Source organism: Pipistrellus hanaki, assembly GCF_964339955.1.
Source record: "Pipistrellus hanaki genome assembly, chromosome: 12".
Classification (NCBI taxonomy): domain Eukaryota; kingdom Metazoa; phylum Chordata; class Mammalia; order Chiroptera; family Vespertilionidae; genus Pipistrellus; species Pipistrellus hanaki.
In genome coordinates, this window is record NC_140514.1 from 36,935,626 (window position 1) to 36,961,417 (window position 25,792).

At 44.4% G+C, this 25,792-nt stretch overlaps 1 protein-coding gene across 1 annotated transcript in view; it reads left to right on the forward strand.

The window, feature by feature from the left end:
* ANTXR1 (ANTXR cell adhesion molecule 1) overlaps window positions 1-25,046 on the forward strand; it is a 208,677-nt gene extending 183,631 nt beyond the window's left edge. The window contains exon 18 of the mRNA XM_084901202.1: window positions 21,113-25,046. Within this exon, the coding sequence (XP_084757328.1) occupies window positions 21,113-21,373 (261 nt within the window). The 3' untranslated portion in view covers window positions 21,374-25,046. The remainder of the gene's footprint in view (window positions 1-21,112) is intronic.
* Window positions 25,047-25,792: the final 746 nt, after the last annotated feature.

The window sequence follows — 25,792 nt, forward strand, 5'->3', positions numbered from 1 at the left end:
ACTTACTGGTTCACAATTTACTTATTTTTCTAGGCATTGTGAGGTATTCAGAAAGATCCTCTTCCCTCTGGTTTGGATTCTTCTGGAGAAGAAATCATGAGAAAATACCTGTCCCCTTTTTTACCTGCTTGTGAACTTGCTGTTCTCGGGTCAGACTGAGGTCAAGAGGACTGGCTCCAGGCCAGTTCCTACAGCTACTTTTCAAGGCCACACAGGTTATCCTGTGGGCAGGTTCTTCGGGGCAACTTCTAACGTGGGGCAACTCAGCCTCTGAGCATTCTGAAGGAGACAAAGAGGAGCCGGGCGGGAGGTCCGTCAAAAGAACCATGTCAACCCCGGAGGCAAAGGTTATGATAGTCTTTGCATCCAGCCCTCATGGGAAAACGGCAGAAAGGTCACCCCGTGGCTTTGTTGATTAAAATTAAGCTAATGGGATTCAGCTCCAGTGCATTTTAGAAGTCCTGGGTCAATTTCTAAAGCTAATTTATTTTAAAAGTCCTTGAACCAAAGGCAATAGCATTAAATGACAACTGGGAATTTTAACTTTTCTTTTCAGTTCTGAATAAAATAAGGGGGTTGGGCATCCTTTCATTATTTTTAATTTATTTTTTAATTTTTTGTCTTTTAAAGAAAGAAGGGAGAAGGATAGAGACGTAAAAACATCCATGAGAGAGAAACATCCATTGGCTGCCTCCTGCACTCCCCCTACAGGGGATCTAGCCCATAATCCAGGTGCCCCAACCAGACATGGAACCATGACCTCCGGGTCCAGGGGTCAACGCTCAACCACTGAGCCACTCCAGCTGGGCTTGGGTGTCCTTTTATATTTTCATATATGTCAAAAGGGTAATAGGAAAATTTTATTGTCAGTTTAATGTGCCATAGTCATGGATTCACACTGCTTGTGTAGGTTAAGGTCCTAGGAGAGGGAAATGGTGCCTCCAGGTTGCTTTTTTCATAAAGCACCTACTCCAGCCTGTCTGGGGGAGCCAGCAGCTCTCCTAGGAGAGGTGATACTTCCAGCCTTGACTTTGACGAACTTTGATCAGGAGTCAGAAACCATAGTGAGTACAAAACCACAATGGCCAGGCCCCTAGCACCAGAAGGCGAAACCCAGCAGAGAGCCTCTGACCACTGTTACTTGCAGCATTAATAAGAGACTCACAAAAAACCAAAGGCCTATTAACTATCCCAGCCCCACCTGGGCTCACCACTTACTTGGGGTGTGGGCCCCGGAGGCAGAAGGAATATAGATGGTTCCAAAGGTTGGAGAGAGAGGGTCTGAACGGCCCAGGTCCAATGAAAACAAGCCAGGGCCTTAATAACTGCATGATTTTGGCATCAGGAAACACATTCTTAGTTCTGCTAATGGCTATGATATTATTATTTTCTTTATTTCATGGGCTTAATTGATGCTTGAAAGAATTAAAGCAATAAGACCCCCAGACCAGAACTTCCTCAGCCAGCACAATTGGGCTACTTTTCCCAGAGCCCGCCTTTTTAAGGAACAAGTCCCCACATTCCTTATTAGGACTCTGGTGGCCCTATTATTAGATTTGGGGCTTAGTCAGAGCATACTTTGAGCACAGGAGCCCATAGGCTCCTGCTGGGATTAGAACACTTCTCTGGGCATATGCATATCCCCAACCTGCCTGCCAGAGATTCTTCAAAAGGAGAAATCATCTCTTGTTTTGAAGGACCTTGAACCTCATTAACACCCCAGTGTCTATTAGCACACACACAATGGATGAAAATTAGGATATCAGCCTCCCTTTACCAACTGGCAAAAGTGTCCTTTTATTGAATTAACATATATATTTTTAATATATTTTATTGATTTTTTACAGAGAGGAAGAGAGAGAGATAGAGAGTTAGAAACATCGATGAGAGAGAATCATTGATCAGCTGCCTCTTCTTCACACCCCACACTGGGGATGTGCCCGCAACCAAGGTACATGTCCTTGGCTGGAATCGAACCTGGGACCATTCAGTCCGCAGACAGATGCTCTATCCACTGAGCCAAGCCGTTTGGGCCGAATTAACATATATTTTTATTTCTAATCATTGGGTTCTTTACCATGAGAAAGGCACTATGCTTAATAAAGTCATTATCTTCGTGTAGCACAAAACTTTCTGATTATAGCTACTTTCAGAGTGTGTTTGAAAATGACAGACTCCCTTGGTAATACTGACACAGTACGTCTAGGGCAGGATTTGGGCGCCCGTGTTTTTAACAAAGGGCCCAGACGATGCTTGGGATCAAGTCGTTCTGCTGGGAGGCTTCCCAGTTTTCCCAAAGCCCTCTCGGACGGAGGCGCTCCCGATTTCTTAGCAGGTGTGACTCATCACCGCAGAGCACAAGGGAGGAGGCAGGTACCTGAGGGGTGCTGACCTCCCCGTGTGGCCTGAGAATCCATTCGCTTTCCTTGGTCAGCCACGCAGCTGCCTCGTGTGGGCCAGACAGTCTGAAACCCCCACATGCTCCTCACCAGACAGTGACAAGGCCAGGGGCCCTGTGTGCCAGAATTGATTTTCTCCGCTTGAGTGCTAGACCTGGCTTTTAATTATAAACACTGTCTTGTTGAATGTAGCCTATTGCTCCAGCATGTCCAATTCTCTCCTATCCTCCCAGGCCGCAGGTACCCTTCCCAGCCAGGGTCATCAGCATACGCTGTAGAAAGTGCCCGTGTACCCTGTTCATCTGAACTTGGCCACAGCTGCCTCCACCATCCAGAAGTTCCCTGCCCTGTATGACGAGCCTTTCCAGAAGCATCTCTATGCTTCTGTGTAGTTTTTATGTAGGCCTGAAGCTATTGAAAACCAATATACTGTAAGGGATTTTTATTGGAGAGAAACCATTTGTTAAATTCTCAGAGCTAGAGCCATGATGTAAGGAAATGGGAGGCCAACTAACTTGGAGTCTGTTTTATTGTAGTTAACGTTTACCTTGTCGATGGTCTCACCTATTGGACGGGCAAAAATATGTAACAGAAATAGCCACATAGGAAGCCAAGAAGTCTCATGGCTGCCGAGCCACCTTGGAGCTGTGCCCTGACCTCCCGCTCTGTGGCTCAGTTTTTCCAGCCATATTAGGCGTGATGATTCCTGCCGCCTGCTCCACTCAGACCTGCAGAGGGACCCTAGACGATGTTTGCTGGGCTTGGGTTTCCAGAGAAAGTCTAACTGTTGCAGTTGAATATCGTCTTCTGAAACTAGGTTTCCTCACCCACCGCTATTCCCACTAGTGCCTGGAATGGTGAGAAACGCTTACATGGAGGTGAATAGACAATTCATTGAGAGTTTTTCCATGTGTTGTTGATGGAGCAACAAGTCATTGCTTTGAAACCTCTGGGTCTGTGACACGAGGAAAATTATAGCTTGTGTATATCACACGCAAGGCCACTCTGAACTACATAATTATACATTCTAATAATTGCTCTTATAGCAGGGGTGTGTATTTTCTATATTTCTTTAAAAACAACTTCTCAAAACACACATTCCATGTCTTAGCTTCAGTTGAATGTACTTCTTAGGAAGGATGTATGGGACAAGTGGTTGGCTCTCTGTGGGTTGTAAACACAGGATCCATTGTCATCTCACAAGTAGAGCTGGCCAGAGACCGATCCCCACTAACTGTGAAACTAAAGGATGGAGCCTTTGACCCCAGGAGGCCCCTGTTTGCGCTCCAATGATTCCTCTTCCCTATATCAAAATTTGTTTTGAGACTCGAGGTGATTATTGCCTCAAAAACAAAGGGCGATTTTATTTGAAATGTCCCTTGTGAACCATCATAATAAAATGAAGGTCTGTTAGTCAAACATCATTTACGGAAGAGAGGAGCTGGGAACATCTAAGCAATATTGCTTTCTACACTGAGAAGTGGGAACATACAGGAAGATGCTTTGTTTTTGTTGCACTATGTGGGGCTTTTGAATCACACTCTACATTTATAGCAACTGCTTGCTGGCCAGGAGCTATAAAGGGACCCTCCAATTACAGAGGACCGGAACCCAGCGGGCACTCTTCCCCAGGATAGCCATGTCCATTGAGGCCCACGTAAAGACACCTTTCCAAAAGTACCTGCATAACTTTATGTGCCTGAAACATATGATATTAGAGTTTGGAGGTTTTATTTGCTCTTATATCAATATGACAGACTACTTCTTTTCAATCCTCCGGATATAGCTCCATCTTGTCCCTGTATCATAATTCAACTTTAAAGTGAGTTAGAGTATAGGGATCTAAAAGTAAAGTAAAAGGCGTTCCGTGGGGGGGGTCTCAGTACTAATCATGGGACAGCGCTTCTAAGACAGACTATCAGTGCGTCCATTAAAGTTTGCCTGGGCTGTTTTTCCCTCTTAAAAAAAAAAATAATAATAATAATAATAATAATAATAATAATAATAAAATAAATTTGGTTCTATTGCTTCACCCGAAAAGGGGATCCATTAAGGTGTGAAATGGTAAATATGGAAGTAAACAAATAGGTCCCAATATTTTAAGAGTGCTCATGTTGGGATAGTGAGCCTCAGGGGGTTTTCTCTCTCTTTTTTTCTATAAAGTTCTTAATGCCCTTAATGCTGTATATATATTTAATGAAACAAATGGTAGTTGAAGAAAAGAGAGAGGAGGAAGCAGATGTGAGCTTTATGGGATGGCTGTAGAACTGAATCTGTGATGTCTGAGCTGGACTCTGTAGTGGGTAGAAGGATGTCCCAGCCCATTGCCTCAAAGCCCCCGTGCGGAGCCTGAGTGGCTGGTCACACTGGGACACGGCAGTTCTCTGCCGTGGCCACCTCCGCTTCCATTGCACCCAGCACCCCCTTCGCTTCTGCGGCCCAGTTCTCCCAGACGCTCATTGGCAAGAGCGCCATCATTACAAATCATTCTCTGCTCTCCTTGTCATTCTGTTTATCTAATGATCCCCCAAGGTTTTGAACTCAGAGCTTTGGTATGAAATTCAATCTTCATTTAGTTCACAGTTTTTGTGTTACCCAATGACGAAGTGTGATGAGGTAATGTTTTCTGGCAGTCTGGCCCAAGATTTGAACCCTTAAAAATAAAAAACATTGAGGACTCAAAAAGCCAGCATTCAGTATTCTAACAATGGTCTTAAGTGGATAATGCTGCTTTCCTAGTGTTAATTCCAGAGTGACAATACATCACTGTTTCCGCCGCAAAATTGTAATTAGTCATTCTCTGTAGCAGTAATAATGAACTCTAGCAATTTAAAAGAAAACTGTCTTTTCCATCAGAGACTACTTGGTGGGCTAAGTATCTCTATATTAGAGCAACAGCCAAGACCAGTTTGGCTCAATGGATAGAGCATCGGCTTGGAGACTGAAGGGTCCCGGGTTCGATTCCGGTCAAGGGCATGTACCTTGGTTGCGGGCATATCCCCAGTAGGGGGTGTGCAAGAGGTAGCTGATCGATGACTCTCTCTCATTGATGTTTCTAACTCTATCTCTCTCCCTTCCTCTCTGTACAAAATCAATTATATATATATATATATATATATATATATATATATATATATACACAATATATATTGTGTATATATATATATATATATATATATATATATATATATATATTTTTTTTTTTTTTTTTTTTTTTTTAAGAGCAACAGCAGGCCTGAGGGGGTGGAAATGACCCAGAATCCCTGGCTGGAGAGGAAGGGGCTGGAGAGTGAAAGGTGCTGGAGGAAGAGGCATCTTTATCTAGGTTTCCGTACAGTAAGGCAGGACAGGACCAGGGTCCCAGCACCAGCATATCCAGACAAACTTGTCAAAGGATTCTCCTCACTCACAGGAAGAGCTGTGTTCCGAAGCAGTGGGAGACTGACATGTCTGGCCTATAAATCATGCCTGGCCCAGAACTTTCTCAAAGTTTATCTTGCATTAATTATACTTTTATAATCTCTTTCTAAAACTGCTCCTTTTTGAACTCCTTAAGGCACTTTCAGATATAAATGTGAAGAATGCATACATTCGTGATTTGCCTTCAGAAAGAGCCCCTTTGTATCATCATATTCCACACTTTGGGAGTTTCTGGAGGTCCCAGAGAAGCAAGGAAAAGAAGGGCTTTCTTCCAGCCCAGAGCGGCTCTGAGCAGACCTCGGGTCACCCCAGCTCAGAAGCCCCAGAGGCTGTGCTGATGGGACCATGGTGCACAGGGGAGATCGCTTCAGGCTGCAGGAATGGGAGAAAAGCTGTACAGACAAGAGTGACTCGGGGGCAACAGCTTGGACACTAACAGGCCAGGGGCAGCGCCATGACCTTCTCAGCCAGCTCCTTTCATAGGAGAAATTACAGGCAACCTCCTATGTTACTCAGGCAAATAAATGAAGTCTGTGACTCCTCAGCCGGTATGTGCCTGATTTCCCTTTCTAAGTCCCCGACACTCTCCCTTCCCATTGTTTTCCGTCTTTGGTGCATTAAGTTTTCCCTCCTACTGAGTCACCAACCTGGAGAGAGGAAGGTTCTGAGTTTTCTCACACAATGGAGCTATAAGAAGAGCTATCTACTTGAGCAAAATAACTTGAGAATGTCTCATTAGCTCCTCTAAGGCTGAATCAAACTCCCAGGTCATCACTGAAACTCGGTTCAGACAGGGCCAACACTTGGGAAATATCATCACCATCATCATGACCAAAATGACCCCAAAAAAGTTTTAATTTTTTTTAGGAAGTTTGCCTAGAGTGGAAAAAAAAAAAAACAACTTTCATTGAGTGTTGGCTCTGTCAGTGTAATCAAATCAAATGGAGATGTTAAAAGAAAGAATTTCTGAAAATCAAGTAAGATTATGCCTAGGGAAACCAATATGAAGTCCCTAAAGGAGGAAATGGCTTAAAAGTATAGTATTCCAGCTGAAACCGGTTTGGCTCAATGGATAGAGCTTCAGCCTGCAGACTGAAAGGTCCCAGGTTCAATTCTTGTCAAGGGCATGTACCTTGGTTGCAGGCAAATCCCCAGTAGGGGGTGTGCAGGAGACAGCTGGTCAATGGTTCTCTCTCATCGACGTTTCTAGCTCTCTATCCCTCTCCCTTCTTCTCTGTAAAAAATCTATTTAAAAATATATTTTAAAAATACTATACTTTTTGTGTAATCTCAAATGTAGATGTAGGCCCAATTTTAGTTAACCATTGAGCTACTGAATGTCAACAAAACCACACCTCCACCGGTGCCCTTTGAAATTTAAATTCTGGTGCATAAACTATGTTCATATCCCCACCTGGTCCTGCCGACAGCCAGACCGGTGCCGTCCACTGTAACAGTATGGCCGGAGGGCGCCCCCCCCGCCCCTCTGGAGCAGCATTTACAGAATAGAAAAGCAACTACTGTGTCAGTGGCCTTCAAAGATGACTCGTGTCAATACAAATTCCAGGTTATCTCTGGCACGAGCAAGTCAGAAAAACAAGGCATGAACTTTGGGGACTTCATTTTTAATTCCCCTAAACAGTGGTCTGCAAACTCATTAGTCAACAGAGCCAAATATCAACAGTACAATTGAAATTTCTTTTGAGAGCCAAATTTTTTAAACTTAAACTTCTTCTAACACCACTTGTTCAAAATAGACTTGCCCAGGCCGTGATATTTTGTGGAAGAGCCACACTCATGGGGCCAAAGAGCCACAGTTTGCTGACCACAGCCCTAAGAGATATCAGCCTTCTGGCCAAGTTGTATATGATATTTTGCCAGAAGCTTAAAGAAGAGGTCATATTTCCATGACTGACAACTTCCTTGAAAGCAGCAGGATTGAAATCCCTGTTGGTTTTCCTTGACTGAAGATTGTGTCGATACGCTTTGAAAATGAGCTGAAGTGACTCAGAGAGGAATCGGCCTCTGATTTAGGCTACAGCTCCTCCTAGAATTGCTCTGTTCCTGCGAAGAAGGAAGTGCTGGGTCCCTTTGCGGCTCTTCACTTTAGTTCCACCACCTTTTTCCCTCCGTGTTCCTCTCTCTCCTGCCCCCAAAGCCCCACCTAGGCCAGTAAGTGCCCAACTTCAAAGTTTCAGAAAATGGGCTTGCATTCCATTCTTTCAGGAAGTGCCTAGCAAGCCCCACCCTTAGCTCAGGCACCCTCTTCACAAGAACATAAAGGATTGCCCGACATCCTGGCACAGCCCTGCATGGCAGTCCTCAGACAAGAGCAGAGGAGTTCAAGCCCCTCCCTTTTGTGAAAATATTCCTAAAATAGGACAGCCCTGTGACTAGGCCACATCATATCAGGTGACTAGCATGTGAAAGAAATCTCCTTGGAGATTAAACCATCTCTCTGGGGTTCTTTGCTCACTTTGGGAAGGGAAGCACTAGGTCAGAGACCCAAGGACATATCTGTGGTGCTGCCTTCCCTCCCTTTCCTGTGGTTCCACCAGCCGAGAGGGATGAGCTCATGCGCTAACATACTGGCCCGCAGCCAGCCACTCGCATCCTTTCTCTTCAGTGCTCTGCACATTGTTATCCTTTTGCCTCCCCACTCCCACCAAAATGTGGCCTTCCTGTGTCCCTTTCTCCAGACCACCAGCACCCCAGACTTAACAATCCCGAGTGCCCTCTCCTTGGCCTCAAAAGGCTAGATAATTGTGTTGATAAATTCACATGTTGCCGTGTGCCAATGCCCAGGGAATTTCCCTCCCGGTAACAGTTGGGCATTTTTTATTTTTTTTTTAGATATATTTTATTGATTTTTTTTTACATCGAAGAAGAGAGAGGGATAGAGAGTTAGAAACATCGATGAGATAGAATCATCAATCAGCTGCCTCTTGCACACCCGCTACTGGGGATGTGCCCACAACCAAGGTACATGCCCTTGACCGGAATCGAACCTGGGACCTTTCAGTCTGCAGGCTGACGCTCTATCCACTGAGCCAAACCAGTTTCAGCTACAGTTGGGCATTTTAAGAGGGATCTCTGTGAGATGCCCTCAGAGGACTCTTGAGGTTGAGAATATCAGACCCAGCGGTAGGCTGGACATGCCTGGGGTGTAGGGGTGGGAAAAGAATGTCTCAGGCAAAGCAGTTTTGGAGTTCCACTCAGCTCACCCCACAGGCATTAACGTCTTGGGTTGGGAGGAAGCAAAGAAGGAGGTAGGATGGAAGAGACCGTTGAGCTGAGGAAGGAGAACGGAGCTCAGAGACAGACACTGTCCACTCCAATCTCCCTCTCCAGCTATGTGACCCTTCAACCCCTTCCTGCAGCTCATTGATTGCAATAGTAAGTGTCTCGTGCTCTTCTTGAAGCTTACTTTAGACCAAGTAATATGACAAAGTCCCTGCCCTCAAAGAAAGAAGGCTAGAAAACATGGAAGGTCCCGGTGGAAACTGTGATGGCCAGAAAGATGGCAAAAAGTATTGCCCATTGGGTTTCTTCCTTATTCATGATTATGCCGCTTCACAGTGGAAGCTCCCAGAGAAACAGAGTGAGCCGTTCAGAATCGGGGTGCATCCCCACACAGCCTCGCCACTGCATTCCTCTGCCCCGTCCCAGCCACATTTCTCAGCCTCAAGAATCCTCCTCCTCGGTGAACTGGGAGCGGGTTGGTGGCTGCGGCATCAGAAAGGCGAATGGGCCAAACCACTAGCACAACCCCCATCCCCCATTGCAGGTCTTCAGACAAAGAGCAAAGACTGCTCTTACTAAGCATGAGGTCACCTTTCTGTACCCTGGATTCACACTGTTTATTTGGGTTCTGCGGCCGAATTCACTCCAGAGTTCACCTCTGTGACCAGAACCCAGCACCCAGCTGGGAGAGGCCCCTCCCGGCTTCCACCAACCTCCACAGCCTTTAATACCTGGAGGCTGGAGGAATCCTGCAGAACCCTGTTCAAAGGCAACAGCGTTGAAGGAAAAGCTCATCAGCCTCAAAGTTAGACCAAACTAGGTTTGAATCCTGACCCTGCCACTTACTATTTGTGTGGCCCTAGAGAAAGGTCCTAGCCTTTAGGAGCCTCCAGTTCTTTATCTGTAATAGGGATAGTAATACCTACTTTACACAATGGTGGTGAGATTTTTAGAATAACATATGTAGGGCTTGCATCAATCCTGGCTATTACACTTATAACACGATGACGGCCAGTGACCATTAGATGGGCTTTTAAGTTTATTCACAGGAGACAGTTCATAATGTTTGCATGGCTTAATGTGGTATTTGACAAATGTTTTACCATCTTCCTAGAAAGCAGGGTCTGTTTCTTCATTCTTTTATTTTATAAACTATAGGCCCAGGTGATTGTCTCAGCCCGGCCTGTGTTCTCTCGCAGACCAGGGGCCCTCGGTGGATGTCCAACTGATGGCTTAGGCCAGCTCTCCAAAGGAGAGACTCCTGCCACCACTGCTGCACTTGCCAGGGCTTCTGGCTGAGCAGCGTTCCCCCTGTGGGAGTGCACTGGCCACCAGGGGCAGCTCCTGCATTGAGCGTCTGCCCCCTGCTGGTCATAGTGCATGCCATAGTGACTGGTCCTTCCACTGCTTGGTTGATTTGCATATTAGCCTTTTGTTATATAGGATACTGTGGCAGCCCTCCCTGCCAGCTCTGGGTGGGGAAGGAATACAGTGGGCAACAAGAGCTTTCCATATACATTGACAGACAGTTAATGACAAAGTTTGATAAGGAAAGAGGCAGGAAACCATGCAAGAAATTAGCAGGTGGGCCTCATTGAGATTGGGTGCCACCAGGGAAAACCTCTCTGGCAAGTGACTTTGAGCTGAGACATGAGATGTGAACAGAATTTAGCCAAGCAAACATGGGGGGAAAGCATGTTCCAGGCAGGACACATACAAAGGTCATGAAGTAGAGATGACCATGGAGTTGAAAGGAGGTGTGGCGCTGGCAGGCAGGGAGGAAGGGGAGCTGGCAGGGAGTGAAGCTGATCATGCGGGCCTTATTGGCCACATCGATATTTGGGATCTTAGTCATATGGAAGCTGGGGAGGGGGTCTAGGATGTGCATGATCCTGAGATGTGAGGCTCCTGTGGCTGCCTTGTGGATGTATTGGGACGTCAGCAACAACGTAACTTATTTTCTAATTTTATAATTCGCAGATTTGGGGCTCATGGATGTGGAGGGCCAACTGTATAGCCTTACTGAGTTAGGTTTAAATGGTAGTAAGGGGAGCGGAGGCACCAGGTAAATCAGTAAAAAGCCTGTCTGTTTCAGTACTGTTCTGAATCACTATAGTGGCTTAAAACAACAATTTGCTACTTTCCCTCACCGTCCTGAGGGTTGACCTGCTTGGCTGTGTAAGTGTCTCCTGCAGTTGCAGTCAGATAAGTGGCTAGAGTTGGAGTCATCCCACGGTTGACTGGACGGGTCGTCCAAGAGGGCTTGGTCATCCAAGCTGCTGGGTGTCTTCGGTCGCCTCAGCATGGCCTCTCCCCACAGTGAAGCGGCCTAGACTTCGCCCACGGAAGCTCGGGGCACCAAAAACAGGGAGCAGAAGCTTCCAGGACTCTTATCAGGCACAGCATCACTTCCATCCTATTCCGTTATTCAAAACTGTCACTGACTGCTCCTGACCATGAGGGAGGGCCCCTGCATGCGGGAGGGAAGGAATGGATGCAGCCACCTTCCAGACCAGCTACCGCCAGGCAGGGAGAGAGAATTGTTTGGAACCGAAGAGATCCTCTCTGCCCAGACTGCTGAGAAAGGGCCCCGCCCTGCTGCTCTTGGGTGGCCCGATTACCAAGGCAGCAAAGTCACATTTGAGTAGATATCATTATTTGAAAGAGTTGAGCAAATATCATTATTTGAATAAGGGTGGAAAACTATACCACTCTAACACTCAATAGATCAAGCAGTTGAAAAAAAAAAAAAAAAAAGAGGCTTTAACTAATCTACTAAAAATAATTAGTGGATAGTAAATAAATAGTGCATCCATAAAAATAGAAAAATTCATATTATTATTTAAATTTGTAAAAACTGACTATATCTTGGGCAACAAAGAAAACCTTAAAAAAAAGACAGTATTTTTACAGGCCACATTTTCTCACCACACACACACATAAAAATCTGGAATTTAGCAAAAGGGAATAAACTTTTTTTAAAAATAAAAGCACTTAGTTTTAGAACATGCTCATAAATTACTGTTCAGTTGAAGAAAAATTAAAACTACAATTACTGGGATTCTGGAAAAGTGCTAATTGGAATGCCACAATAAAAACTTAATGGCGTTTGGAAAAATCATAGACCTAAATTTTATTATTAAATTAAAAAAAATGAAAACAAATGAGCTATGTAAGCATTTAGTTAAAACTTAGAAAAGAATCTAAAACAATCTAAGGAAAACAGAAACAAGGACTCTAATAATAAAAGAACAAATTAATGCTCTGGCCAGTTTGGCTCAGTAGATAGAGCATCGGCCTGCGGACTCAAGGGTCCCAGCTTTGATTCTGGTCAAGGGCACATGTCCTGGTTGAGGGCTTGATCCCCAGTGTGGGGTGTACAGGAGGCAGCCAATCAATGACTCTGCCTCTCATTGATGTTTCTATCTCTTTCTCCCTCTCCCTTCCCCTCTGAAATCAATACAAATATCATAAAAGAAAATATTAAAGTAGAACAAATTAATTAAAACAAAGCAAAATCAATGGAACTGAAAAATAAATCTTAAAAATTTGCTTTGGCAATGCCAATTTTATTGACAAATTTTTGAAATTTGTCAATAAAATTGGCATTGCCAAAGCAAATTTTTTTTGAAAGTCAAAAAAGAGTCATAATATATAAATATGTATAATAATACTATTCTAATATTGATAATATAAGCAATATTGCCACAAGTAGATTTCACTGTAATAATTTTCTGTGTGTGAAATACACATCTGTAAAAATGCTTTTTAAAATCTTGATGAAATTGAATGATTTTCTAACAAAGGATAAATTTGGAAATGGATTCAAGAAAAGGTACAAAATCTGTGGTACAAAACATTTTAAATTATCAAAGATCTGTACTCTAGAAAAACAGCATGTTCAGAAAGATTTTGAGAGAATTTTCTGTTTTTGATTATTTCATGCTATTTCAGAAATATAGAGCACATAAAAAATGAAAACCTTCCCAATTTCTCTTGTGAGGTTAACATAACCTTGATGACAAGAGAGTAAACAACAAAAGAAAAATGGTCAATCTCCCATATGAAATTGGATGCAAAAATCCTAAGTCAAAGATTAATAATTGATTCTAGAACTTTTCAGAAATTTATTTTAGAAATGTAGTGATAATTAGAAGTTAGATGAACTCTTAATGCCCAATAAAAAATTTAATAACTGCCCTAACTAGTTTGGCTCAGTGGATAGAGCTTCAGCCTTCAGACTCAAGGGTCCCAGGTTAGATTCCGGTCAAGGGCATGTTCCTTGGTTGTGGGCACATCCCCAATAGGAACTGTGCAAGAGGTAGCTGATCAATGTTTCTAACTCTCTATCCCTCTCCCTTCCTCTCTATAAAAAATCAATAAGATATACTTTAAAAATTTAATAACTGCATTTTTTGATAGAAGATTATGCAACCATTGAAAATGTCAGGGGAGAAATGGCCACAGCATGTTATTTTTAAAAATTTGTATAGGGCAACTCCATTTTTGTAAATATATGTACCACTGTGTGTGTGTGTATGTGTGTGTGTGTGTGTGTGTGTGTGTGTAAAAGGAGCAAGATCTGCAAGAATAAACACAAACTAACTCTTTGAGAATTATAATTTAAAACTCTAATCTTTTTTCTTCCTTCTTTTGTGCATTTTACAAATTCTCCACAAAGAAAGTGTAAAACTTTGTAATCAGATGGGGGGGAAAAAAGTGAATGTTGTTAAATAAGCCTTATCTCAGTAGTAATCCTTAACAAACCCTATGTTCGCACATGTCCCACTAAAGATGTACCATTTTTATTTCTACCCTTCCATTTTTCTTGTTTCCTCTTGTTACCAAATATTTCCTTCGCGCTTTCATCTAACGCTCAGTTTGGCATCTGAAGAAGTTATTAAGCGGAGCGTGCCAGCATGTGTGTCAGCAAAATGAATCAACTGAAAGGATTGACCTTGGCTCCTTTTCCATGAGCAGCACATAAAAGGCAGTCTATTATGTGAAATTTATAGACAGGGCAAGTTCAAGGTGGAGAGACGGGAATCCAGAAGGATCCTGGCCTCACCACTCACAACACACCCTTCTCTTTGCCCCCAGCTCAGGCCTTGATAAAGAAGAAAAAGCAAGACAGGTTTTCTGTGCCACTTTGTCCCTATAATAGCACTGGGCCTTTGAATGAAAGCTGTTAAATAAAAAGCCGAGTATGATGGCTTCATTTCAAATGATGGGCCAAAGCTGGAGTGTAGGAAAGGAAAGGGGTGGGATGTCAGAAAGAAATGCAAAGGGGGCATGGCCAGAGGCCAGTTCCTGCTCAAGAACTTGGATATTTTCCCTTAGAAGGCAGGGAGGCATTGAAGAGTTTAAGCAGGAAGACAATGTAGAATGTGTGTCTATGTGTATGTATATATTTATACATGTAAATATGTAAGCTTTTATTTATATAGGCATATATACACCTTGTATATATACATGTGCATACATACACACACACATATATGTGTGTGTTTCTGTGTGTATGTGCATAAACACTTTTATTTGTATATGTGTGTAGACTTCTCCCATGTATATAATTTGCATATGGAAACCAAAATATCACTGGAAAAGAGAAAGACTGAAGGCAGGAAGACTGGTTTACTTAGTGGGCCATTATAGAAGATGAGCAGTAGTGAGGGTGGGGAGGAATGCATGGGTGTGAAGGATTTTTTAGAGACCGAATCAGAACTCTACTTCTTCTTGAATGTGGCAGAAGAGGGCCACCCCCAGTTCCCACTCCATCTATGCAAGGGATCAACCATAACTGACTGATTGCCTATTACCTCAAGAAGAGAGAATCGAATTGGCCTAGCTCAGAGTAGGTATCCACCTCTGGTTCAATGAAGTATGACCAAGAAGGCCAGTGTCACAGAGCACAAATATGATTGTTTGTGGGATCATTCGATTGCTGCCTCTCTCCACCTGTAGACAGTGTTCTTCATGAGGACAGAGGCTGCTTTTGGTTGCTCAACACTGTCAGCAGCACCTCAGAGGATGTCCAGGTCATAGTGAGCACTCAAAAACCATTTGTCAAAAGGATGAATGCACAAAGGACGTAACAAATGAAGAGAATCGTGGGATAGAAAACACTGTGAAGTCATCCAATCGAGCCCTCCATCTATCTACTGCTCATGTGTCTCATGTATCATTAGAGCACTGACTTCAGCAGGATTACATCAATTGCCTTCAATAAGCCAATGAGCTTTTGTGGTCTAGCCTGAGAACCGATCTCCATTTACAAGAGTGACTTAAGTTAGAAATTATGCTCCTAATTCTAAACAAATGACTTAAAACAAATTTTGGAAACCCAATCCATTTGTAACTTGAGAAATACCTTCAGTCCTCCCAACAAGATAATTAATGAACTAGGCCAGAGAGAAAAGGTATTTGTCAGAAGAAACTTGGCATACATGTTACACTTTTTCCATCTAATTATTTTCATATTCTTCCTGTGAAACCCAATTTCCTTAAGTGACCTCTGTTCATAGGGAACTATTTTGTCTAATCTGTGGGAGTGTGGCATATTTTTAATGATCTCCAAAGGCCACCTCCCTCCACACTGATCATGCCTGATACCTAAATAAATGTTTTATAACACTCAGCACACATGAGATCACCACTGGCAAGTCAATTGCACACAATCAGCCCACAGTTCTTCTCACATTCCCCTTCATGCGCAAATTCAAATTCAGATTTTAGAGGAAGAGGGAGAGAGAGATGAAACATCAATGAGAGAGAACACTCATCAGCTGCCTCCTACATGCACCCTACTGGGGAGCAAGCCTACAACCCAAACATGTGCCCTGGCTGGGAACTGAACCAGTAATCTCTCCATGTCTGGGACGATGCTCAACCAACTGAGCCACACCATCCAGGGCCAAGCTTGAGTCTTTACCATGGTAACAAAAGAGCAATGATGAAGAGTCTAATTTTGAAATTCAATTTATTAATATTTTATAAATATGACTAGAGGCCCGATACACAAAGGTTCGTGCAAGAATGGGCCTTCCTTCCCCTAGCTGTGGGCACTGCCTTTGCTGCAGCCAGAGTTGTCATTTTGCTCAGGCCCAGAGCTGCCTTTCTGCCTTCCCATGCTGCCCAGAGGCCTGGAGCGGCTGGGGCAGTGCAGAAGCTCAGCACCTGCATATGCAAATTAACCTACCATCTTTGCATAACCACTCCTGATTGGCTGGTGGGTGTTGTGAAGGCACAGTCAATTTGCATCTTACTCCTTTATTAGTGTAGATAAGCAACTGGAAAACACGCAATACAAAGTGTTAGCCAAACTAAGTAGTATTAAAAAATGTGCAAACTGCCCCAAAAGAATTCAGATTAAAATATTTGAGTAAAGAGCTCCAAAACAACTGGAATGTTGATTTAATCATAAAACATTAGGGCTGAAAGACCCTTGGTGTCATCTAGCTAGCACAGCTCTGTTTTCCAGATAAAGAAGTTGAGGTCCATAGAGAGAAAGTGACATCACAGGGTGTACCTGGGGGGGCAGAACAGAAGGCAGCACTGCCTCCCAGGCCTGGCCGGCAGGGCAGGCCACAGCCCAAACCTCCAGCTTCCTGTCTCTGTTCTCCATGGACCATTGGTGTCTGCCATTCAAAACTAGCAAAAAGCCAGAACCTGGGCCACACGACCTGTCTACACCATGATTGTATCAGTGTGTGTCACCTCCAATTTAAGTAAAGGGTTTTGTTGAGGGACAATTTTCTTTGATAAATCAATTAAAAATAACTATTCGTGAAGGTGACATGTTAGCATGACTAGTGTGGTGGAAATCAAGGGGAGCACACAGGATGCTTGCCAACCTTTCCCCCAAGAGCCTAGATGTCCAGAGACCATGAGAGAGTGGCCAAGGAGACCTGGATGCACAGCCGTGAGTTCATGGCTTTGATCCTCTGAGAACCTAAACTTGCAGGGAAAATCAGAGCTTTCAACAAAGGCTCACTCCACCCTGGAAACCCTCAGGGGTGTGAGCAGTATTTGTTGAGTGCCCACTTGAACTTGAACAATGTGCTACTTTAAAGATCTCAGGAAGAACCCCCAGATGCTGCCTCAGAGACGCTCACCCACCAGCTTGGGAGAGATGTTCATACCGAGAAGAGTACCTAGTGGCATAGTATTATCTTTTCCTGGAACAAATATTTGTGGAGGGCTTGGGATGGACAAGCAATAAAAGAGCAAGAAATTAATTAAAAGGTGTAAGTCAGGACCCTGCCTCTTTAAAAAAAAAATAAATCACTAACAAGTGTGGAAAAAAGAAAGATGGAAATCAGGACCAGATCTCAAAAGAACTGAAATGCTATCAGAGGGGGTTGGGTTTTATTCTCAAGATGATGGAGAGCCATTGAAGGATCTTGAGCTGGGCAGTGAATTGGCCAGACTCATATTCTGGAATGATCTCTACATAGCTAGGTCAAGAGCAGATGGATGGTGGCCGAGGGCCGCTTCGTGTGATACCATCTACGAGCGCTTCAAGAGGTTCTTTGTGCTTCAGTCTCTCCTCGGGATAACACAGTGCAAAGAGGAGCAGTGCCTACAGCAAGCAGAACTGGTTCAATGCAACTTTTATCAGGCCCCGGCTGGGCAACCTTGGGCACATTATTTACCTAAAGCTAAGCTCTCCCTCTTTTTTTCTATACAGTGAAGCTAACAACACTTAGCCCATAAGGTGTTGGTAATAAAACAGATGATGTGCCTGAACATTTCCAGCACCGTGAGATTCAGTCAGATAAAAGTGGCCTTTCCCAGCCTAGGAGGGACGCCACCTACACCCTGCCAAGCTGCCACTTAGCAGGAGATGCTGTGGCATTTTCCTCGTGGAATTTATCCAGAGCGTTTTGTTGCTAATGTGTGAAAATAATCGCCATTCATTCTCCATCAGTGAGCGGCCCCGAGGTCAACTGAGATCAAAGCTCAATCTTAGATCTGAGTCAAACCACCCAAAAACAATCCTGCGGAGAATTAAACTGGGTTGCACAGACCAGTGCGGGGACTGAGGGCTCCCATCGTCCTAGCAACACTGGAAGCAAACACTGGTGCAGATTTGCTGGCGTGCACGGCGCTGAGCACATCTGGCCTTCCTATTATCCTCGCGCAAGCAAAAAAAAAATGATGTCGTGTAAACTGATCTTCAGGCCAATTATATGGTCTAAGTGTTACAGTGTTTGTATTGGCTCCTCAGGCTCCAGGTTTTAGGGACTTCATTTTAGCCACACCCCTCCCTGAAGCCCTAACTGAGTCTTACTGTAACTGACCCCAGGGATTTGTTTGTGCGGAACCTGCACCTTTTGTTCAGGATGGTCAGTGTGCGTAAATGCTTCATCAGTCAACTGGGTGTGCAAAGCACTGTGGGAGGTCCTATACGAATAAGTTGCAAGAGTTATGTGGCTCCCCAATAGGGGGTGTGTAAGAGGCAGCTGATTGATGATTCTCATCGATGTTTCTAACTTTCTATCCCTCTCTCTTCTTCTTTGTAAAAAAGTCAACAAAATATATTAAAAAAATAAAATATAAATAAATAAATAAATAAAAAGCCGAAACCGGTTTGGCTCAGTGGATAGAGCGTCGGCCTGCGGACTGAAAGGTCCCAGGTTCGATTCCAGTAAAGGGCATGTACCTTGGTTGCGGGCACATCCCCAGTAGGGAGTGTGCAAGAGGCAGCTGATGGATGATTCTCTTTCCTAACTCTCTGACTCTCTCTCTTCCTCTTTGTAAAAAATCAATAAAATATATTTTTAAAAATTAAAAAAAAAAGAGTTACGTGGCAATGAGATGATAGAAGAGGGTGCAGAATGGGGCGGGCTCTGGGGGCTGCTCTGGTCACATGTCCAACGCTACATTTTGGCCCTGAATGCCAGAACTATCATAGAGGCCAGGTGTGGCGTGCAGCAGCTTTCGTCTGCAGCTCCCTTAGAAGGCACTACACTAGAAGTCGGCAAACCTGGTACTACCTCCAGCTCACCTTTCCCCAGTACATAAGCTCATTATTGTGTCTGTATTTCCCCATCTAAGACTCAGCTTCATTTTCCAAACACCGTGTGCCCGCATCACCAGCATTGACGAGGTTAATGCTCATAATGACTGTCAGTGGCAGGTGGTGCTGTATCCTCACATTGGGGTGTCATGCAGCAGGGCAGGGCAGAGACGTGAGCTTACCCTCCCCTCTGGCTGCTTAAGGAGTGCTCTGGGCTGTCGTTCTGCCAGGTCTAACGGACTGGGGGCTCTGAGGAGCCACAGCCCAGTCCTCTGGAGCAGGAGACAGTGAGTGCAGCCCCGGGGCCCCCCGGGAAGGGGGCTTCTTGCCCTCCCCACCTCAGCCCGCCCCAGCACCCTGCAGCTTAGACAAGAGGCCATGGTGGCAGCTGCAGGGACTGCCTAGGAAGGTCTTTCTCTCCTATTCACCCTCACCCCCACCCCCACCTCTAGATTAGTGGGCCTCCTCTCTTCCCCAGCCCACCTACCATTGCTGATCCCTAGAGGAAGGGAGAAGCCACACGGGGACCTGACCCCAGGCACCAGCAGCTCCTTCCCCAGGACTGGAATTTCACCAGGGAAATGAGCCTCTCGTCTCTGGGTCTGACTTAGCACGTCTAGGAACGAAGGGCAGAATGCACAGCACAGTAAATCCCAGCTCTGACTCGTCCATGACAGGAATGTATCACAGATGGTAACCATTAGGGCTCTAACGTCTTGAAGGAAAGCGCTTTATCCAGAATCATAAATAAACCGTAACCAAGGCTTAGGTTTATAAACCTGTAAAAGACGACTGCGTGCCCCACTGGGAATTCACAGGACTGGGTTACAACATCAACTGACGCGTGAGCTTGCCCTGGGCGTGCTGGGCGATGCAGTGAGAAGACGGCAATTTCTTTCTGCAGTTAGTGGACCCCCCCAATCTGAACCTAACAAAGTCAGGCCCTGAGTGCATCTCATGAAATGGGAGCTCAGAGAAGGTGGGGTGCTGGCATCTAAATATGGCATTGTCATTCCTGAACCGGTCCTGTAGCAGCAAACTATAAAACAAGGCCACTCCCTTCAGAGGTTTTCATCTGGTCTGGGAGGCAAGGCACTCACAAATCAAACAAGGTTAGCACGCAGGCTTGGTGTGTGGCCGAGATTATAACTAGAGAAGAGACGAATTTGGGGGAGAGGGGGGCGGAGCTAAGGCTGAATGGAGGCTGGAGTCATTGGGAAAGCTGTGTGGAGGGAAAGGGACTTGACTTAATGGGCACCTATGAGCAAGGTTTGCTCACTTCACATCTCCCAGCAACATACCTGTGTCCCTGCGGTGACTCTCATCCCAAGCCGAGTCTCCAATCACACACTTGTATATCCTACAGCAGTGGTCGGCGGACCGCGGCTCTAGAGCCACATGAGGCTCTTTGGCCCCTTGAGTGTGTCTCTTCCACAAGATACCATGTGCGGGTGTGCATATACAGCTCGATTGAAACTTTGTGGCCCATGCGCACAAGTCGGTTTTCTGCTCTCACAAGAAATTTCAGTCATTGTACTGTTGAAATTTGGCTTGGTTGACTAATGAGTTTGCCGACCACTGTCCTACAGGTAGCTATCCTGAAGGTAATTGTTCCTCAAATGCCACCCACCCCGCCTCTTCCTAGTTGTGTGGCCTTGGGAAAGTGACAGCTTTTCTGAGCCTGAGTTTCCTCATCTGTGAAGTGCAAATGGATAATAATCCCTGGCTGACAGGGCTGTTGAGATTAAAATCAGTGACCTCTGGGCGTGGCTTGACCCTATTTCTCAGTTAAGGTCAGGCCCCTTCTTCTCCTCCTCCTAGAGAGACAAACTGCAGGGAAAATGCAGGTTAACAGGTAATTTGCAAGCGTGGGAAAAGGAAACAAGATGCCTGTTGTATGCCAGTAGAGTGTTGGCATGGACACTGGTCTGCTGTGTACATATTTCTCTCAGGCTGCCCACCACCGCTCCCACCTGCCCTGTTGGAAGGTCCTAGCTTCAGCTCACATCTTCTCTCTGATCTCTTCCAGGGGCGCTGCATCAACTTCACCAGAGTCAAGAACAACCAGCCCGCCAAGTACCCCCTCAACAACGCCTACCACACCAACTCGCCGCCTCCTGCCCCCATCTACACCCCCCCACCTCCTGCTCCCCACTGCCCTCCCCCACCCCCCAGTGCTCCCACTCCTCCAATTCCATCCCCCCCTTCCACTCTTCCCCCTCCCCCTCAGGCTCCACCTCCCAACAGGGCGCCACCCCCCTCCCGGCCACCTCCCAGGCCTTCCGTCTAGAACCCAAAGCTCATGCTCTGGGCTCTCTCAGAAACTCTAGGGAGGAGGCTCCTCTGTGGTGTTAGAACGAGTCTTCCCAGGTAAAGGAGGCTTCTGCTTTGGAAATGAGTGGCGACAAAGCCCACTAAACATTCACACATTCTAAAAACTGATTTATAATGCCAATGTGCCGACAATTGTCATCAACGGAAAGAAATCGAACTGTTGAAATGCCTGAAAACAAATGACAGGGCACCTGCAGTCACAATTATAGCCAGCCAGCCATCACCTCTAGAAGGTTCCAGAGACAGTGAAACTGCTGAGATGCTCCAAATGGGATTGTGTCTCATTATGGAGACCAATAAGAAATCATTTCTCTGAGGGTGAGATGCAGAGTCGGATAAGAAATCACATTGCTGAGTTTCTAAATGGTGCTTTCTCACCTTCCCTCCAACTCCATCATTTAACCTTGGACCCTTGGCCCAGGAACCAAGGAATCCTCACCCCTTCCTGTGCACCACCCAGGAAGGTGGAAGCCCTTTGCCTACTCATTTAGGGGAAGATTGGAGTAGCCACTGTGGCAAGAAACTCAACATCAGACAGATATCCAAAAGTATGTCTTACTGGGGTTTTCAGAGGAGCAAAAACACACCATATTTTCCTTCCAAATCCTCCCAGTTTCCAAGTGAGGAAGAGAGCAGGTGTTCACTGATGGGAAAAGGTATGTTGCCATGTTGCTGTGTATGAGTCAGGTGTGTGCATTGATAAGGGGCACAGTGATGGGAGCATCCGACAGTTTCTAAAAACCACAGCCATCAGCAGCTGGGCGTGGCTGGCTTTGGCCTACATCTCCCCATTGTCAAAGAGCAACCTGTTAATGGTGCATGTTAAAAATGTAGATTGGCTTTGGTTTAAATCACTTGAGATAGGAAGAAGTGATTGTGATAAATGTGAGTTGATCTTCCCAAAATGGCACCACTAGCACCTACCACACCATTTCACTGATTTTATTCTTCTTTCTTGGGAAAGTTATTCACCTGAGACTTCTAGATAGAGCTGCGAGACAAGGGTCCTGACATAATAAGGAAACTATCACCCGGTTATTTGATTAACCCCAAAAAGGCACATATGTGAATGCAAATAGATTTCTCCTTGGCTTTTCAACATGCTTGCAATTTATTATCAGCTATTGACCCCGAGGAAATACACCAGAAATGCTCTGCCTGAAATTTCCACCATGCCTGGGGCCCACTCCATCGTTCTAAATCCGTTGTGAGCAGAAGCCCTGTAAACATGTTCTAAACACTGGGTCTCATCACCCAATGGTGAAAAGAGGGCCATTGTTGAGGGCCTCCTGCACCAACCTGTTCAAAATTATCTCCTCCAACTTTCCACAGTTCTTAAAATTCTCCTCCCAAGCTCCTTAAACCTTTCCAGGAACAAAGCAGAATATAAACATAAGTGTCGTGCTTTGGACTCTGGTCTCCAAAGATCCTCCAAGAACCCATCAAGCCAGACTCATTGTTTCACTTTGCTTAGAACAGAGACATGAGGACCTGGCGTGTGTTCCATAAACACCGATTCTTCTAGCCACGACAGACAAAGCTAATCAATCACAACACTATTTCCCATGCAGCCCAATGACTTCTTCCTCAGTCCTCAAATGACAACTCCAAAGAATCACCACTCACCTATTAGAGGAGAGAGAGAGAGAGAGAGAGAGAGAGAGAGAGAGAGAGAGAGAGAGAGAGAGAGAGAAGAGCCACAAGCTCTATTGGCCAACACTATTTAGAAAACAACAAACTTGGGGGAAACCCTCAGGCAAAAAAAGGTACAGTCAGGGGAAAACAGATCCAGGCACAGTGCCTAGACTACAGGCACTAAATGTGCAGTGTCGATGCCCAACTGACACTTCTCCAAGTGTACCTCAGCCCTTCTCCCAGCCTGCCACTCCCAGAGAATCCCCCAGCCTTCTCACAGAGCTAAAATCAGAGATGGTGTCCAGGACTTAGGAAAGCAACCTCCCTCCCCAACCCTCAACCTGGCCTGTATTGTCTGTTTTTAGAATACTAGGCTTCTTCTTTAGGATAGTCCTTCATGAAGTCGGAGCCAGAATGTCTCAGCCACTTGCAGGGACATTGCTGGGCTCCAGAAAACCATTCCCTGGAAGAATGGGACCCCCAGGCTCACAGTGTAGGGATGTTGAGCCCATGACAACTGTTTTGACTGCTGGCAGTACAGAACAGTCCACCCCACACCACTGCCGCATGACTTACTGCGGCCTTAAGAAAATTCAAGCCTAGATGCTGACATTGCGAAAAAAATCGGGTGCGAATGCAACATTCGGGACTCCACAGCACATCAGTCAGAAGCCCTGTGCAGTTTCTGAGATGTTGTTTCATGAACTTTTTTTATGAAATAGGGAGCTGCAAATATATGATGATTTTGAAGAGGATTCGCAGGGTTTGTCCTTAAAACTGACTCATTGTGTCATCCGTAGTCAGAATTACAGTTGAGAAGGAAAAACACCTGAACTGTATAAACAAGGCAATATTTTAAGAGTAGGCTATTACAGGCAGGAAAATTCTTGAACTGGTTTATAAAATCTATCAGTACTTGTATTATTCCCTGTAAAAGGCAGCAGACATATGATTGTGATCAAGAAACTGCACAAGATTATTTTTTAAACCCCCCGTGTTGTTGTCTTTGTGAAGTTTTTTTTATAATAAAACCCAACATTGTGTTGTATATATTCGTATTCCATGAGTTAGATGGAAGCATTTCCTACCCAGTGTGAATAAAAAGAACAGTTGTAGTAAATTATTATAAAGCCAATGATATTTCATGGCAGGTTATTCTACCAAGCTGTGCTTGTTGGTTTTTCCCATGACTGTATTGCTTTTATAAATGTACAAATAGTTACTGAGATGACGAGACCCTTGTTCTCACAGCATTAATAAGAACCTTGAGGGGTCCCCTCTGTTAATGACCAGCCCACGAACAGTTTCTGGCCTGGATCTTGGCACATATTCCAGTGAGATACAAGGCCTCTCTTTTCCCAAGTCAAGAACAGAGCTGGAGGACAAATTAAAAAGTAGTCTTGGATACCTGGCCATGGGGAACCTCACTACAAATATCACTAGAATGGGCAGAGATGTTCGCAAACTTTCATATAACTAAAGTCCAAACACTGTCAGATAAGGGAAACCATCAAAACATCAGGAAAAAATAATAATAATAATTGTGAGATAATGAGCAACGGTTTGAGCCCGATGCGAACTTAATAAAAATAATTAATGCTGTGCGAAATGGGTTGAATTAGTTTGCAAACCTTTATAAGATGTACTCAGTAAAATGCCTATTAATGCACACCAGGTGGGAATGGGTGTTCTGGTCAGTTGCCTTTTCTAGTTATCTGAGCTCTACTATATTATCATACTTGGATAACCAATTTAAAAAAACTAGAATATGTTTTTTAAATACACTTAACACTAAACTCTTCTTCTAAGTCTTTTTTTTTTTCTTTCTGTGATAATTCAGAAGACAGTTATGGATCTCCAGTTCCTCTGAGTCGTTATTAAAAAAAATTACTAATCGCTGTACCATGCTATAGGAGACCAAGCTAAGACTGTACAATGACGAACTCTGGAAGTTGCTTTTTATAAAAAAAAATAAAATAAATTCCTAAAATCAACTCTTTTGCTGGTTGTCTCTTTGTTATAAAAATAAAACGTAGATTGTTCAAGAGTTTAACAATCCCGGTTATAATAAAATGGCTGCCCTTTGCAACTGAAATTACGTTTCACAAATTGTGTTGTGCCCTCTGCCAAACTCCTTACTGTCTTAATTACTCTTTCTTCTTTAGCTGCCCAGCATTCAAAATAGTCTTTGTTTCCAGTCATTTTACATTTTAAAAAGTAATCAATGCTAAGGGGAAATGAAAGATGGAGACCAAGAATGCAGAAGAAATATGTTGTCTCATTTAGGATAATGTGCCTGCGACAAAAACGTGGCTATGATTGATTTGACTTACAGAGCAAGTATTCCAGAGGTTTGCAGCTGCTCAAGAAACCCAGCAGTATTATAGATAGTGCTGCAGTAAATACCCTTTTATCAACTTACACTTCAAAATATGTTTATTATTGCCCGGCCAGCGTGGCTCAGTGGTCGACCTCTGAACTAGGAGATCACGGTAGGATTCCCTGTCAGGGCACATGCCTGAACTGTAAGCTCGATCCCCAATGTGGGGCATGCGGGAGGCAGCTGATCAATGATTCTCTCTCATTATTGACATTTCTATCTCTCTTTTCCTTCCGCTCTGAAATATATATATATATATATATATATATATATATATATATATATATTCAGGAACAAATAAGAGATACTTTTACCTACAAAAAAAAAAAAAAAAAAACTAGGTGAAAGAGCTGAATTGAA